The sequence below is a fragment of the Pygocentrus nattereri genome, chromosome 6, assembly GCF_015220715.1.
Source record: "Pygocentrus nattereri isolate fPygNat1 chromosome 6, fPygNat1.pri, whole genome shotgun sequence".
Lineage (NCBI taxonomy): Eukaryota > Metazoa > Chordata > Actinopteri > Characiformes > Serrasalmidae > Pygocentrus > Pygocentrus nattereri.
In genome coordinates this window covers 1,426,404-1,443,903 of record NC_051216.1, presented here as the reverse complement: position 1 = coordinate 1,443,903, position 17,500 = coordinate 1,426,404, and the positions used below count along the sequence as shown (strand labels likewise).

The window sequence follows — 17,500 nt, the reverse complement described above, 5'->3', positions numbered from 1 at the left end:
AGAACAGAGAGAGAGAGAGAGCGCGAGAGAGATAGATAGAACAGAGAGAGAGAGACAGAGAGAGAGAGAACAAAAAGAGAGAGAGAACAGAGTGAGAGAGAGAACAGAGAGAGAGAGAACAAAAAGAGAGAGAGAACAGAGTGAGAGAGAGAACAGAGAGAGAGAGAGAACAGAGAGAGAGAGAGAGAGAACAGAGAGAGAGAGAACAGAGAGAGAGAGAGAGAGAGAGAGTGAGAGAGAGAGAGAGAGAGAGAGAGAACAGAGAGAGAGAGAGAGAACAGAGAGAGAGAGAGTGAGAGAGAGAGAGAACAGAGAGAGAGAGAGAGAACAGAGAGATAGAGATAGAGAGAACAGAGAGAGAGAGAGAGACAGAGAGAGAGAGAGAGAGAGAGAGAGAGAGAGAACAGAGAGAGAGTGAGAGAGAGAGAGAGAACAGAGAGAGAGAGAGAGAGATCAGAGAGAGAGAGAGAGAGAGATCAGAGAGAGTGAGAGAGAGAGAGAGAGAGAGAACAGAGAGAGAGAGAGTGAGAGAGAGAGAGAGAGAGAGAGACAGAGACAGAGACAGAGAGAGAGAGAGAGAGACAGAGAGAGAGAGAGAACAGAGAGAGAGAAACAGAGACAGAGACAGAGAGAGAGAGAGAGAGATAGAGAGAGAGAGAGACAGAGAGAGAGAGAGAGAGAGAGAGAGAGACAGAGAGATAGAGATAGAGAGAACAGAGAGAGAGAGAGAGACAGAGAGAGAGAGAGAGAGAGAACAGAGAGAGAGAAACAGAGACAGAGACAGAGAGAGATAGAGAGAGAGAGAGAGACAGAGAGAGAGAGAGAGAGAGAGAGAGAGAGAGAGAGAGAGAGAGAGAGAGAGAGAGATAGAGATAGAGAGAACAGAGAGAGAGAGAGAGAGAGAGAGAGAGAGAGAGAGACAGAGAGATAGAGATAGAGAGACAGAGAGAGAGAGACAGAGACAGAGACAGAGAGAGAGAGTGAGTGGAGATTTAACACCTCTTTATTACACCAGTATTATTACAGCTCCGTCAGTCGGTCCATCCAGATTTATGAAATTAAACTACATCTTAAAACTTCCAGACCAGGTGAGCTTCATCATCAGCACAGCACAGCACAGCACATCACTCACACCAACCAACACCTCCACCTGGTCTACCAGCCTATAGAACTCATATTCCACTCTGATCCGCCCGGCCGTCAGACGAGGAACACAAAATTAAATGCACATTAGCAGCTGAACAGATTGTGTGATGCTGTTTTTCCTGATTTCTGTAGTTTTCTGTATTTCCGTGTTTGGAGTAGAGCAGGTTCTTTAAGGCGGATGAGGACGGTGAATAAACTGAAATGATTCATTAACTAGTAACTCAGTCACGATTATCTGTATTCAACCAGGGGAGCCGAGTCGAGTACATGACGCCAGATACGACTCATCAAAGCCGCTGGTTATTCATACACAGTAAATTCCCACAAGACAGCAGGGCAGGAAAACAGCTGCTGCAGACTGGGAGCTGCCCGTCTACGCTGAGATGACCCACCTTTACAGTCGGAGGTGAGTGTGAGCTGACCGGTGACTGTGAGTAAGAGATGAAACGTGTACAGCTCAGTGAAAGTTATAACGTATGATGGCTCTCTAGAGCGTCCTGAATATGACGTGATGCCTTCTAAGGTTCCTTTTCGGTTAACAGGCTGCCCCAAAGAGAGACCTGCCTTCGAAGGCAGTGACCAGTTAGGCAGCTGCCTCTAGAATGGAACACAATAACATTCACTAGAGCAGCTTTTTATAATTTGAGAAACGTCGCTAAAGTCTTTCTTCTCCGTTTCTCTCCCAGAGCGACGCAGAGAAACTTCCACCAGAGTTGATCACTGTAATGATCTTCTTACTGAACTTCCTAAGAAAACGATACACATCAGCGTCCTAACAAACAACACGGAGAGATCAGACCAGTCCGCTTTAAGAGCTGCACTGCCTGGATCACTCAGGAGAGAGTTTAACGCTCTGCTGCTGGTTTTTAAAGCTCGAAATTCAAGATTCAAGAGTTTTATTGTCATAAGCACAGCAGAGCAGGCAGTTACACTGTACAATGAAATTCTTACTGTGCTGTTCCTCCATTCACATAATCTTAAGAGAATAATAAAAAAGAAAATAAGACTACCTATAAAAGCAATAGTAAAAAGTAAAAATGTACAAATGTTCAAAGTTGAAATAAAATTAAAGTTACAAGGGCGTATGTGAAAATATGTAGAGCAGCTGTTCATAAAGTGCATCAAGTGACAGATGTAAACAGTAAACAGGATCTATCTATCTATCTATCTATCTGATCATTGTCAATAATTGTCGTGTCTATAACTGTAAAATATTATCACCTGTCTGTAAAGCACTTTGAGCTGCCACTGGTATGAAGTGCTATATAATAAAATTAAGATATTATTACATAAATGAGTAGATTTTAACAGGTTAATAGCTACGGTTCGTGGATCTTTTAGTCATTCAATTTTAATTTTAAAACAAATATTGAAAAATGGGTCAATTTTCATTTTTGGTTCTGTTATCAGTGGAAAAATGAGAAAAAAAGCTTTGTTTCATGTTTTTGCAAACCAATCATGAAATCAAATAAACACATATCACAAACACATTTTGGGAGGAGTTTCATTAGTGTTTGTTTATTTGATGTGGCTTTGAACCAATAAAAAATAAAAAAGAACCAATACTGGGAAGCAACTCCCGTACAGGACTCCGACCGTTGAACAGTGAAATGAGGGAGAGATGAAAGTCACATTACCCAGTAACGAGGAGGAAAAGTGAAGCTGTAGGTTGGTTATAGCGACTGTGTTGCTGCTCCAGACCTGAGAGCTAATGCTGTGAGCTGTCCCGTGTTCATAGTGCTCCTATAAAGCCATGGCTGCAGGCCAAAGGCCACTCTGCACGTTTATTTTTAAAGTGATGGAAATGTTTATTTCATTCGGAGAAGTAAAATATGACCCTTTGTTCCATTCCTGTTCGTCTGTTATCTGATTTTATGATTTGTTTATAAATATTAAAACAAAGCTATTCATCATTTTTTCACTGACAGTAACACTCACCACAAAACATGTTGGATTCCATTCCTCACTCCAGCTGCAGTGTCTATCGCTAAGCTCTGATCTTTGTCCTCCAGACGAGTTTAATTTGAGCATCTGTAACCCAAACAGTCTGTTCTAGCGTTAGCGTCGCCCAGCTCAAGCACCACAGAGCAGTTCTATTCTCCAACACCAGCCATTCGGCTCTGCCCTCTCAGAGCTCAGCTCTGCCCTCTGTGCTTTTATCTTCTACACTTGTGACAGCAGAGCACCGCTGAGTCCAGCTGAACCTGTGCTGGGGTGTTTGGATCTGCAGGCCACTAGATCAGATAAAAAGGAAGCTAAGAGGTTACAGCTCCAAACACCACAGAGCAGATTTCTGTTCCTCCAACGCCGGACTGACTTCACCTCTTCAGACTGGAGTCAGAGCGAGGCCGGACTGACTTCACTTCTTCAGACTGGAGTCAGAGCGAGGCCGGACTGACTTCACCTCTTCAGACTGGAGTCAGAGCGAGGCTGGACTGACTACACCTCTTCAGACTGGAGTCAGAGCGAGGCCGGACTGATTTCACCTCTTCAGACTGGAGTCAGATCGAGGCCGGACTAACTTCACTTCTTCAGACTGGAGTCAGAGCGAGGCCGGACTGACTTCACCTCTTCAGACTGGAGTCAGAGCGAGGCCGGACTGACTTCACTTCTTCAGACTGGAGTCAGAGCGAGGCCGGACTGACTACACCTCTTCAGACTGGAGTCAGAGCGAGGCCGGACTGACTACACCTCTTCAGACTGGAGTCAGAGCGAGGCCGGACTGACTTCACTTCTTCAGACTGGAGTCAGAGTGAGGCCGGACTGACTTCACTTCTTCAGACTGGAGTCAGAGCGAGGCCGGACTGACCTCACTTCTTCAGACTGGAGTCAGAGCGAGGCCGGACTGACTTCACCTCTTCAGACTGGAGTCAGAGCGAGGCCGGACTGACTTCACTTCTTCAGACTGGAGTCAGAGCAAGGCGGTCAGCATGCAAAGCTAAGCTAACGCTAACCAGCTCCTTTCAGCGAACTGAATTTAATTGTGATGACCCTGATCAAGTAGCCATTACCAGCACTGCTCACACTCTGCAATCACACACACACACACACACACACACACACACACACACACACACACGGAAAAACTCTAAAACAAGACTTACAGGAACTTTATATTTTAGACAGCGCTGTATTCAAAGACTGTAAAAGTCCAAAGAAAAATGTCCAGCAGAAAAAGAGGATTACTGACCTTTCGAGTCCCCAGATGAAGGAAATGTGAATCCGAGCATGTGTGCAGTTTGACAGGGAGAATTCACCTGTATTCAGGCATGGGGAGAATTCTCCTCCGCTCAGGATGATCGCCTGTGGAGAGGAAGCAAAGCAAAGCTGTTAAGAAAGAGACGTGAGTGGGAGTGACTGTGTGTAGCTAGGCAGAGAATGTGGGTAATACACACCTCGTCATGTGGAAGACAGGGTTTTATTCTTTATAGTGACCCATTCGGGAGGGAATGGTTCTGCCCGTGAACCTCCGCTGGTATTAAACTGGCAGTTTCTTCTGGCTTGAAAAAAAGAGTGGCAGTGAGCGAGAGTGTGGAAAGAGAACCTTTGACATGTGTCTGTGTTTAAGTCCAGTTCAGGAGGAAACCAGTGCTGCGAAAAAGGGCTAAACAAAAATGCTGCTGAAGAAGTAACAGATGAACACTGAAGGTTCCACAGGAGGAACCCCAGCAGCCAGAGCAGTCATTTCCAAACACATTGACACCAAGTGAAGAATGGACTGGATCACAGCTGAGAAGCTTGCTAAATGACTTTATGACAACACAACAAACCAGATCAGGTTTGAGCACGAGTTCTTGAAGCAAGAGCAGAGATGGCGCTGGCTGCAGCACCAGTTTGAACAACTGCAAAATGTGGTTCATCAAGACAGGAAAGATCTGCTGGGAGGGGCAGCAACTTCAGCACAAAGCACAACACAAGGACCAACATCCTCTGTTCAGTGAGTGGAAATGGAGAGGCCATTGTTGACTCCAAAGCAGCAGATGGATGAGGAAATTGGTGATGCCATATGCAATACTCGAGCAGTTCCTGGACTCAATCAACAAAGAAACGAGGACTTAAGTCCAAGAAAGGAACCCATCATACCACGCAGCAGAACTCACAGAAGTCTTCACTGCTGCCAGACTGACCACACATGACCACCACTCGGGACAGCAAAATCCAGCCAGCAGCTCATCCAGTAAGTTAGGGGGAAGCCCTGGTGGAAGTGGTCTGAGCCCCAGATCCAAATTACAATCCAGTTACAAATCAGTCAGTAACCCAACATAAAAAGCTCGCACAACAGAAAATATCAGGCGACTCCTACAAACAGCAACACAAAACCACCGCTGAAATGTTTCAACTGGTTGGACAGTGATGGAAAAAATAGAAACCCTAAAGCACACTGAACTGATCCCAAGCAGCACTGCGGAATTACAGAGACCGATTAGATTAAGAGATCCTTATTAATCCCACAAACGGGGAAATTCCCCCTCCGCGTTTAACCCATCTGTGCAGTGAAACACCACATACACACTAGTGAGCACACACACACTAGGGAGCAGTGAGCACACTTTCCCAGGATGGTGGGCAGCCCTATCCACAGCGCCCAGGGAGCAGTTGGGGGTTAGGTGTCTTGCTCAAGGACACCTCAGTCATGGACTGTCGGTTCAGGGGATTGAACCAGAAACCTTCCAGTCACAGGGCCGGTTTCCTGACCTCCAGCCCACAACTGCCCCACAAGGAGGATAAAGCACTAGAACTCCTGTTCAGTAAAGTAAGTGACGATGAAGACGTGAGCAAGACCACTGAGAAAGGCTATTTCTACCTGAGGAGGGAAAGGCTTTACAGGGAGAGCAACACAAGAGAACAGTTAGTGGTTCCACAAAGCTTAAGGGGCGATTCCTGAAATGGGGCACTCAAAACCCATGATCAAGTCACTCAGGTCGGCAAATGACCATAGGAAGAATAGCTTCCAGGTTCTATTGGCCAAGGTAGCATACAGACATAGTGGAATACTGCAAATCTTGCCCTGAATGCCAGCTAACAGCTTCAGCTAATAAAGGGGAAAGGACACCATTAAAAACCACCATTAACTACTACCCAGAGTAGAGGTCCCATTTTCAAGTATAGCGATGGGCATAGGGAGTCCATTAGAACGCAGCAGTACTGGGAATAGGTAAGTTGTAGTTGCCTGTGATTATGTTAGCAGGTACCCTGAAGCATTTTCCCTATAAAAGATCAAAACTAGATGAATCATCATTGTCCTTATCCAGTCATTTCCCAGGTGGGAATTCCTAGACAGGTGCTAATGGACCAAGGAATTCATTTAACATCTAAAAAGATGAAGCAGGCCTTCAACCTCTTAGGAGTACAGGGCATAAGGACCATTCCAAACCAGCCCCGAACTGATGGTATGGTTGAGCGTTTTAACAAGACCCTGAAAGCCATGGTCTAAAAAGAAGTTCCCCAAGCCTCAATAGGTCCCCATTTGAATTCCTTTGGACCATTTGGACCATTAGGCATCCTAAAAGAAGTGTGGGATGGCATCAATGCAGAAGGGCAGTTTAATGTGCTGTCCTGTGTTCTAAAGATGAAGGACAAGATACACATGCTGACGACAGTCAGAGAGAACACGGATAAGGCACAACAACAGCAAAAGACCTGGTATGACACCAGGCCAGAAAGTCTTCATCCTACTGCCAAGCTTAGACAGCAGACTGTTAAAGTGGCAAAGCCTGTGTGAGGTCACAAGGAAGATGCAGTGAGAAATCGAGAAGGACCGATTTCATAATCTGTGACATATCTGCTGAGTAAAGATCTGATCAGGCAGACTTTTTGCAGGATTTCATTTGAAGACCTAAAGGACTGTTTGTGCCAAGAGCCAATATTGCAAAGCCCAGACTTCGCCTTACCTTTTATCAGACAGAGCAACGTGTTTGGGGCTGGGCTTGGCACAGTACCACTCCAGGGCTCCGGCGAGGACAACAGACCTGTGAAGGACATAAGCCGTAAACTCTTCCCCAGGGAGGTGAAGTACTCTACTCTAAAAATGAAGCACTGGACACTTGGGAATTACTTCACCCTAGAAACGGCCCACAGGACCTCACAATGGCTCAGCATGAAGGACAGTAAAGCGAGGATTATCAGACGGTACTTCTCATTTCAGCCTTTGATATTTTGAGTACAAGGCAGGAAAACAAATGTGTCCACAGACGTCTCGATTCGTCAGGGTGAAGACTGATGAGCTTAAGGGTGTGAGTTGACGACCCTGATCAAGTAGCCATGACCAGCACCGCCCACGTGCTGCAATCCCACACACGAAAATACGAGACGTGGGAAATCAAACAGCAAACGGCTTCATCATTACAGCCCCTAACGGCTCTGTGGCCCTCAGAGAGTGAGATAACCGTGTAAACCACACTGAGCCTGGTTCCGTGTCAAAGCACCGCTGGAACCGTTATCCTCTGTGCTCAGAACGGTTCAGACCTGCAATAGAAAAGAGGCCAAAGTAACAAAAATTAAAGTAACGTTTAATAATAAACTAAATGGAGCAAAATAAACAACAAATACTGAAAGACATCAAAATGGAAAAAAACAGAGAATTGATTCTCAAATCATTTGATAAAATACCACCTTAGACTTTTAATTTAAATGAACTTTTCATCAAAGAATATTTATTTACACCTTCATACAAAAAACAAAAAAGTAAAAATCAATTTTCAATTTGTATGTTTTTTTTTAATTCCACCCATCCTACTTTCAAACTTTCAACTGCTCCACTAAAAAAACACTACAGAAACCTTAATTTTTGTGTCCCTAACATTCATAGATACGTTAGGGTTACAATTTATTTAACTTTTTAAAATAAAGCAACGTTACTTTAACAATTTCACCTGCTTGAGTCTCAGTTTAGCAATATTGTTTTTTTTATTCACAGCCGTGTGTGAAGGCTGAGACCTTACATCTACAGTATACTTGACTATGGAATATAGAAATTAAATGAAAAAGAAAACAAATGGCAAATAAATATAAAATAAATTATACTAAGTTATATAATAAATTGAGTCCCCAGGAGTCGCGTCAGTGGTGTTAGAAGAGTGGACGTTTCTGGAGAAAGCAGCATATTTAAGACACTATAGGCCAAATTACACTACAGACTCAGACCAAGCCCAAACCAGGGGTGTCCAGTCTTATCTGTGAAGGACTGGTGTCGGGACCAAAGAACTCCCCGTCCTCCGCTCCGAAGGTCCCGACGATGTGGAAAAACGTTACTCATTAATTAAAGTCAAATCAAAGTTTTGATTTTTATTTAATCTGCTCTTGAATGTAAACATTGGTAGTGAATTAAAAGAATTGAAAAGCGTTCTTGCAGAAGTTAAAGAAAAGTGAAAAATCAGATGAAAAGACCAAACTTCAGCCGCAGGTTCGGCTCGAAGGGAAGAAAAGGCGTCTTTATTAGGTCCAGTGTGACGAGCTGGCGCCGAAAGCCAAAATATACAGACACTTCAAAACCTGTACAGTTTATACCACCTATGAGCGAAGCCATCACCCCTCCCTGGGGTGAGAAGGGTGAGATCATCGCTCCACCTATTCTTCATACATCCTGAAATCACCAATCAGTAGAACTGTTCTAGCTTTCTTAGGAACCTTTGTTTCCTCTATTTTATAGAATTCCCTTATCCTGGCATGAGGTCATCTTAGCCGAGTGTTGGATGCTCTCCTCGTTAGTTTTGATTGATGGGCTGGGTTCTACCGGTTCTTATCCGTTTCCCTGACTAACGGCAGGCTTGTTTTCGCGGCTCCTAGTCCAGGTGCACTCACTGTCAAAGATCTCCTTTACAGCCTGTACTGTCTGCTCCTGGAGCGGAAAATCCACATGTGGAAGTTTTGGGCCTGCTGTTCCGGTCCCTGTCTGCCTGCCTCAGTGAAATGCTTACAGGCCTGTCGGTCTCTGCTTTATGCTCATAACTCCGTCTTTAATCATTTCTAAGGAAATTATTATTACAAAACTTTTATTAAAAGGTGATTTTAGGACATATTTCTTCAAAAATCCCACACTGGTGTGGCTGCAGGTTCTCATTGCAACAAACGAGTCAGACGTTCAGTTGTTTAAAGACTGAGACAATCTGATTAAACGAGTGTTCTTCTTGACTTAAATGAAAACTCCCTTTTCGGATAAGACCGGACATCCCTGGCCTAAATGTAAACGCGGGAAAAACCGCACTGACAGTCCAGTTATTCCAGGCTCATTCCAAGTCCAGGAAAGTGACATTGCGAGTGATGCTCTGTTTATTGTGCAGTGAATATGCCAACAGTTTCATTAGCAATGTGGTCCATTTATCTTTCCAGACTTTGTGTTAGATGAATATCCTCAAAATTAAAATGATAAAACAGACACCTCAACTACTTCTACTCTACGTTTACTGTAAGTTTACAATCATGTAATACTTATTGATACTCATCAGGTTTCACTTCAGCATCAGACATTGCTATAAGGTTTTTTTCTAGTTGCAGTAAGAAAATACAGGAAAACAGAAAGCTAAGAAACACCGCCATCTGGTGGTGAACATGAAAAATAACCACTAAAGCAGCTCCTGTCCTGCTGGTTTGTAGACACAGCAGAAAATAACAAACACAATGGAAATGACTTGGAGTGAATATACAGCCACAACACACAGGTTCAGCTGTAACTCGGTCAGATTATCTGTGTGAATAAAACTCGCTAACACTAGCGCAGCCTCCTGCGGCTCTAACAGTAAAATGACTGAAACGCTCGTTCTGATAATCCCAGCTTCAGTATGTTGGTCTGTAAGTGGTGTTAATTATGAATATAGAAGCTAATATTGATAATTACAGCACTTCACTGTGATATTTAGAGCGTTCTGGGTCCACAGTCCGGAGCAGTGAGGACCCACAGCAATGCACTCAGTCTTTACTGTGAGTTTCCCAGAATTCCTTAAAGCAGAAGATGCTGCATTTCACTGACCAGCCAGTAGGTGGTGCTGAACCCATGATATGAATCACACTGAACCCACACGACTCTCCTCATTACTGATCTTCTGTTACTCTCTAGAACCCAAACAACGCCCCCCCTGAACCCAGCAGGGCTTTCAGTGCTTTATTAGAGAAACAGCCGATCACAGTAAATGAGGCGAGGAACTGCACCGCTGTGTACAGTAGATCTGTTAGAAAAGCAGGAACAATAACATCCTTTACGTTCTCACTACCCCCCCCCCCCCCCCCATTATTTCTTTTTTTAAATACTCAAATTAAAGGAAGAACACAGCTGCTTCCGTCTTCCTATCACATCGCAGGCCTTTAAAAACAAAATCAACTAAAACAAATCAAAACTAACAAGATTAATCGAACAAAGTAACAATCATTAATAAATCAAAAACAATCCTCTGATCTGAAACAGACATAAAGTAGCACAAAGTAAGTAAAAATAACAAAAATAATAAACAATAAACTAAAACTAAACATCTTATTAATAAAATTTAGGCTTTTATCTACATTTAATGACTGGCTTATTAATGTAAATGCATCATCAAGCCATACGCCAACATACCGGTATTCAGTATATACATCAAGTACTGGAACTCACTGAATATAAAAATGCTTTGATGTACATTTTATCCCAGTTCTTCTAGTAATATTTTCATCCTATTTAATTCATTTGCATTTTTAACTGCATGCAATAAGACTCTTTATTACTCATATACTTCCTTGGTGTTGTGATTTTAATGGCCAGCAGTATTTCTGCTCATTTTGCCTCACTAAACAGAACAAAGCCGTGTACATTTACAGTGATACGGCAGTGTTGGTACAAAACAATGATCACATGCCTGATTTCAGTCTGCTGCTTCTTTTTACCACTGAGCTTGGAACAGTATTTAAAAGAATTAATAGAAATTATTAAAATGCTTTAGGATTTCCGAGCTGGGAAGCCCACTTTTATTCCCGAGTATATAAATACATGAAGAGTATTTGCACTTGACTAATATTGTGCGTCGGCTGCTGAAGTGGTGGAGTTTTATCTTCTCAGGCTCTTTTGGACCATGCCGTAGATCAGGGTTTCATCTTTCCTGCAAGTAATTACAACATTGAGAACATTTTAATTTTTAGTGGAACGAGGTTTCATAAATCTTTATTAGTGACATGTTCTGTGGTGCCACATGCTCTCTGTTATTTCATTCAGATGTTTCAGAGAAAAAGAACCTTTTCACATTCAATTCCATAATAAATCTGAAAGATCAGGAGGAGAAACTTTTTCTGTGTGATTCTTCACACATTCAGGTGCTCCATTGGTGTCAGAAGTGAGAAAGTTCACAGGTTTATTTAGTAAGCATGTGACATCTTATGCAAAAAGTGTAAATCATAGAGGGAGTCACAATGTGGCTGTTTGTAACAGTGTTATAGTTTAGCAACACGATTATTTTATACAGCTTTTCTTAAAGAACCAGAGAAACTAAATCCGTGTTTTCTTTCAGAGTAGATTAATTTTGCTCTTGTGGGCACACAACACACAGCATGTCCTATCGGTAACTTTCCATTTTCCACTAAATGTTCAATCTTCATGAAAAGTATATGGGCACCCCTCCTAACTTTTAGTTCAGGTCTTTCAGCCACACTCATTACTAATAGGTGTATAAAATCAAGCTCACAGCCATGCAGCCCACATAGACCACATGTCTCCATATACCAAACAACGGCATCACACCGGCCAGCTTCACCACCTACCGCCAGGACAGGACTCTGGGGAACAGATATAGCGGTTCTTACCAGTCACTGCTCTCCAGACATTGAACTCCTAACAGTCAAAGTTCAACCCTTTTTTTGTTTGCCCAGGGACTTTAGCTCAGTCCTCCTCACTACCGTCTACACCCCACCTCAGGCAGATAAGTCACGGGCACTGGAGGTTTTGTAAACGACTATTAATGGACTGGAGAACGTTCACCCTGAGGCTGCTTTTACTGTGGTTGGGGACTTTAACAGGGCAAACTTGAAGAAGGTCCTGCCCAAAAACTACCAGCACATTAAATTTCCCATCCGAGGAGAACAGACTGACCACTGCTACACCGCAATCAAGGACAGTTACAAACCCCTCCCCCGCCCTGCGTTCGGCAAAGCTGATCACACCTCTATTCTTCTCCTGCCCGCATACAAACAGACTTACAGGCAAAACCAGTGCTCAGATCAGTCTGTCAATGGAGTGAGGAGGCCATCTTCACACTTCAAGACTGCTTTGAATCCAGAGATTGGAAGATGTTGTGATGTGGTTGGCGCAGACATCAATGAATACACTGACTCCATCACAAGCTACATCAGTAAATGCACTGAAGACACTGTACTAAAAATCAATGTCAGATCATTTCCCAAACAGAAACCCTGGATCAGTGCTGAGGTTCGAGCCAAACTAAGAGCTCGGGCTGCTGCCTGCAACTCTGGTGACCCGGCTAGCTACAAGAAGGCCAGATGACCTTCAAAGGACCATCAAGCTGGCCAAAAGGAGCTACAGGGACAGAGTGGTATCTACAACCCCAATTCCAATAAAGTTGGGACGCTGTGTAAAACATAAAATAACAATACGATGATTTGGAAATCCTTTTCAGCCTTTATTCAATTGAATCCACTACAAAGATGAGATATTTAATGTTCAAACAGATAAACTTTATTGTTTTTTGCAAATATTGACTCATTTTGAATTTGATGCCTGCAACACGTTCCAGAGAAGTTGGCACAGGGGCGTGTTTCCCACTGTGTTACATCACCTTTCCTTTAACACTCAATAAGCGTTTGGGAACTGAGGACACTGATTGTTGAAGCTTTGTAGGTGGAATTCTTTCCCATTCCTGCTTGATGTCCAGCTTCAGTTTCTCAGCAGTCCGGGGGTCTCCGCTGTCGTATTTTGAGCTTCATAATGTGCCACACATTTTCAATGGGAGACGGGTCTGGACTGCAGGCAGGCCAGTCTAGTACCCGCACTCTTTTACTACGAAGCCACGCTGTTGGAACACGTGCAGAATGTGGCTCGGCATCGTCTTGCTGAAATAAGCAGGACGTCCCTGAAAAAGACGCTGCTTGGATGGCAGCAGATGTTGCTCCAACACCTGTATGTACCTTTCAGCATTAATGGGGCCTTCACAGATGTGCAGGTTACCCCTGCCATGGGCACTAACACCCCCCCACACCATCAGAGATGCTGGCTTTTGAACTTTGCTCTGAAAACAATCCGGACAGTCCTTTTCCTCTTTGGCCCGGAGGACACGACGTCCGTGATTTCCAGAAACAGTGTGAAATGTGGACGCGTCAGACCACAGGACACTTTTCCACTCTGCGTCAGTCCATCTCAGATGAGCTCGGCCCAGAGAAGCCGGCGGCGTTTCTGGGTGGTGTTGATATGTGGCTTCGCTTTGCATGGCAGAGTTTTAACTTGCACTTGTAGATGGAGCGACGAACTGAGTTCACTGACAGTGGTTTTCCGAAGTGTTCCTGAGCCCATGTGGGAATATCAGTTACAGAATGATGTGGGTTTTTAATGCAGTGCCGCCTGAGGGGTCGAAGGTCACGGGCATTCAGTGCTGGTTTTCTGCCTTGCCGCTTACCTGCAGAGATTTCTCCAGATTCTCTGAATCTTTTGATGATATTATGGACTGTAGATGATGAAATCCCTAAATTCCTGCAGTTGCACGTTGAGAAACGTTGATCTTAAACTGTTGGACTATTTGCTCATGCAGTTGTTCACAAAGTGGTGAACCTCGCCCGTCCTTGCTTGTGAACGACTGAGCCTTTCAGGGATGCTTCCTTTATACCCAATCATGACCCTCACCTGTTTCCAATTAACCTGTTCACCTGTGGAATGTTCCAAACAGGTGTTTTTTGAGCATTCCCAGTCTTTTGTTGCCCCTGTCCCAACTTCTTTGGAACGTGTTGCAGGCATCAAATTCAAAATGAGTGAATATTTGCAAAAAACAATAAAGTTTATCAGTTTGAACATTAAATATCTCGTCTTTGTAGTGGATTCAGTTGAATATCGGTTGAAAAGGATTTGCAGATCATCGTATTCTGTTTTTATTTGTTTTACACAACGTCCCAACTTCACTGGAATTGGGGTTGTACTTTCTTTACTTTGACTAGCTGAGCCTCACCACAAGCATTTCAATGCATAAATGCCGTGACATCTGCAAATAAACAAACTTGAAACTTCAATGAGTTGCATTAAAGAGCTCATTGACTAAACATGGCACCGTCACAGGATGCCGCCTCTGCCACAAGTCAGTTTGTGAATTTCTGCCATGGGCATGTGTAAGTTCATCATTCAGGGGAACTTGTGCACATTTGTAATTGTTAACATTTAATGAGAGACAGATTCTGAAACCCGACCGATGACTGGCCTGATGACCGAACGTCATGGACTTGGAGTTTCTTTTATTAACGGTGTGAACTGTGACAGCACGGTAGATAAGAATGACTTTCCGTGCCCATTCCTGCCCCAAAGCAGCGTAGCAGTAATGATATGACTCGGTTTTCAAAAGACCAGAATGAAACGTGGCTGAATTTGACAGGCCAGTGGGAGGCAAACCAATGGCCAATGATAGAAGCCACCAAAACCTTGACAAGGTACCACGTCAGTGAAAAGCTATAAGCCACTGGGCTTTGAGCTCTGATCCTATAAATGGGGTGACCGCAAATACAGATATAGTCTATATGAAGAACTTCAGACTTGATCATTAATTAGAGATTTGAAATAAATCCCAATTCAAACGGAGTGAAAATCTAAAAACCCAGCTCCTGTCTGATCAGGGCTGTGTGGACGTTTCAGGGAAGGCGTCATCTCGTTTAACTGTTAGTGCTGGGTCAAATACGTCCCGCGTCACTGTAAATAATCCTACAGCATGTCGTAGGTTTTCCTTCACCTCTAAGATCACCATATGTTTGTACAGTGCTCACACAATGTTCTTCCTGAGGTGTAGGACATTACCGCCCCCTACTGGTCTGACATCACGCAGGTGTTAAGTTAATTTGGTATTTCTGTGAATGCGGCTAGTGTGGATGAAGATTTTGAAGATGAAGGTAAAAACTATGGCTGTGTTTGTAAACATAACGTGTAACTGAACAAGTACTGCATGCTGCTCCTCACAGCCGTGGGTCCACAAGCTCGGTAGAAAGGACCCCAGCCAGGCTGATCTCTGACCGGTCTCTGTGGTTTTTAAACTCTGCAGCCACTGAAACTGAGTGAGTTACATTAAAGATCCATTTTAAATAATTACATTGAGCTCCCTGGGACTCTAAAGAACATCAGATGTGTGTTCATGTCCCGAAGATTTACAGAGAAAACAGGCTGGCGTTGGTGAAAGTGTGTAAAGCATGAAAAGAAGGTCGAGTTTAACCGTCTGTGCTGCGCTGAATCTGTTTCCAGAGAAAGCAGAAGAAGTGGTCTGAGTGAGTGAGTGAGTGTGTGTATGTGTGTGTGTGAGAGAGTGTGTATGTGTGTGTGTGAGAGAGTGTGTATGTGTGTGTGTGTGTGAGAGAGAGAGTGTGTGTGAGAGAGTGTGTGTGAGAGAGTGTGTGTGAGAGAGAGTGTGTGTGTGTGTGTGTGTGTGTGTGTGTGAGAGAGAGTGTGTGTGTGTGTGTGTGTGTGTAATAGGGTTCACTGCTATCTGTCCTGCTTACTGAGCAGTTCCTGGTTTAGCAGTGTTCACTGCGGCGTACTGCACTTCCTCTTCTTGAAGCAGAACGTTTGACGGGTGGACGGTGGAGTTGAGAGGAACGTCCTTCATCTGAGAGCGTGAGAAATGAACGGTGGCGTACTGAACATCATCCTGATCATCTGAGGATGCAGCTCTTGGGGGCTCAGAGGTCACAGCCAGGGTGGAGATCCCATCGTACGCAGGAGCAGAAGCTCCCTGAGAGAGTGAGAGAGATGATTATTCATCTCAGCCGAACTAGCCTGTTAGGATTAACACAGAAACCAGAATCAAAAATCACATCAAACCTGAAGACAAGAGTCTCTTTACAGCTCGAGAGGGCAACCCCTGCTGCACACAGAGTATTAGACCATCAGCTCTCATGAATTCCTTTAGAAATCTAATGTAAACTGGACTCAAGACTCCCTTATTGAAGGTGCTTTCACATACGGTTCTGTTTAAATGAACCGAACTCATTTGTGTGAAAGAGAACCTGAAAAGGAACCAGCTGTAAATGAGCTTTTCACAATGTAAGGAAACTCGAGGTTTAAAGGGGACGTCAGAGATCTGACCGTCACGTTTGAGCCCAGAGTCACAAACGCTAATAAAGCCAAGATATTAAAACCATTAGGTGTTTACTGTTTATTATCTAAACGCTTTTAAATTATTAGTACATTTACTGAATTCCTTGTGCTGCATTATGCACTGTATATTTAACTGTCATTGTTTTATGAACACAGTAAGCTACTCGAGTCGGTGTTGCAGTGATTTCAGGTGCTTTACCTCTGCACTGTGCGCCTGCCTGGCATCAGCCTTTAATACAATAAAACAACAAGATCATACAGCTCAATCAGAAAGTCCAGGTCTGAGCCCCAGATGAAGGGAAAAAACTTCTCAGAGCAAAAGAAACAGGAATCCAGACTCAGAAGACGTTCCTCCTCTGGTCCTCACCAGATAGCAAACCAGTGACATACGAGCAAAATGCCCAGAGAACAAGGTTTTACACTTCATAGTCTTCTAACTAGAGAAAGGAAACGAGCCGGCGGCTGGGCAGACGTATTTAGATGAACCAGTGAAAACCAACAGCTGTTAGAGGAACAAATGAGGAAGTACTGTATGAAAACCAGCGGCTTCTGTTGGAAACGGATCCCAGTGAAACTGAGAGTTAGTCATGAACACCTGTGACTGCACAGGCCCTCAGGTCTTATTGCTGTAATACGCAGTGCTGCTGTCGGCCACACAGAGGCGTAGTACGGTGGGTGTGAAGCTTCCAACATGCAAACATTTTATTCAACAGTAAATTCACATTAAAGTGTACAATCAGTCTCTGTAGAGGATGTTAAGTTATTTATCCAAAAAAACCTGAGTCCACCTGAAATACTGGACCTGTCCAAGTATTAAAACCACAGAACTCACCTCTCTGCTCTTCTCTGTCTCTCTGCTGGTCACTGCTGCTCGTCTCCTGTTGGAGTTTTCAGAGGAAAATGACCTTCAGACTCACATCTCCAGCATTAAATCAGCTCCTGTTAATGTTCTGAAACTGCACACCGTCTATTTCACTCTCCACTGTATTAAACTGCTGATATTAGAGTGAAGAAGCTGAACTGCAGCACAGCTTACAGGCAGCATTTGGAGGATGTTTCATATCTTACATGTGTTCAGATTCTCACCTCATCCACAAAAAGACT

The 17,500-nt window shown here is 43.8% G+C and overlaps 1 protein-coding gene across 3 annotated transcripts in view; it reads right to left on the bottom strand.

Annotated features, from left to right (window-relative positions):
* Positions 1–9,083: 9,083 nt before the first annotated feature.
* LOC119263555 (nectin-2-like) overlaps positions 9,084–17,500 on the bottom strand; it is a 27,605-nt gene continuing 19,188 nt past the window's right edge. Inside the window, exons 6-9 of one of the 3 annotated variants that reach the window (XM_037538979.1) lie at positions 17,483–17,500; positions 17,229–17,274; positions 15,799–16,031; positions 9,084–11,210 (exon numbers count right to left, since the gene is read on the bottom strand). The exon at positions 17,483–17,500 is cut by the window's right edge and continues 64 nt beyond it. In XM_037538979.1, coding sequence (XP_037394876.1) covers positions 11,159–11,210; positions 15,799–16,031; positions 17,229–17,274; positions 17,483–17,500 — 349 coding nt within the window. In that variant the 3' untranslated portion in view covers positions 9,084–11,158. The remainder of the gene's footprint in view (positions 11,211–15,798; positions 16,032–17,228; positions 17,275–17,482) is intronic. The other 2 variants (XM_037538978.1, XM_037538980.1) reach the window with 2 other exon arrangements.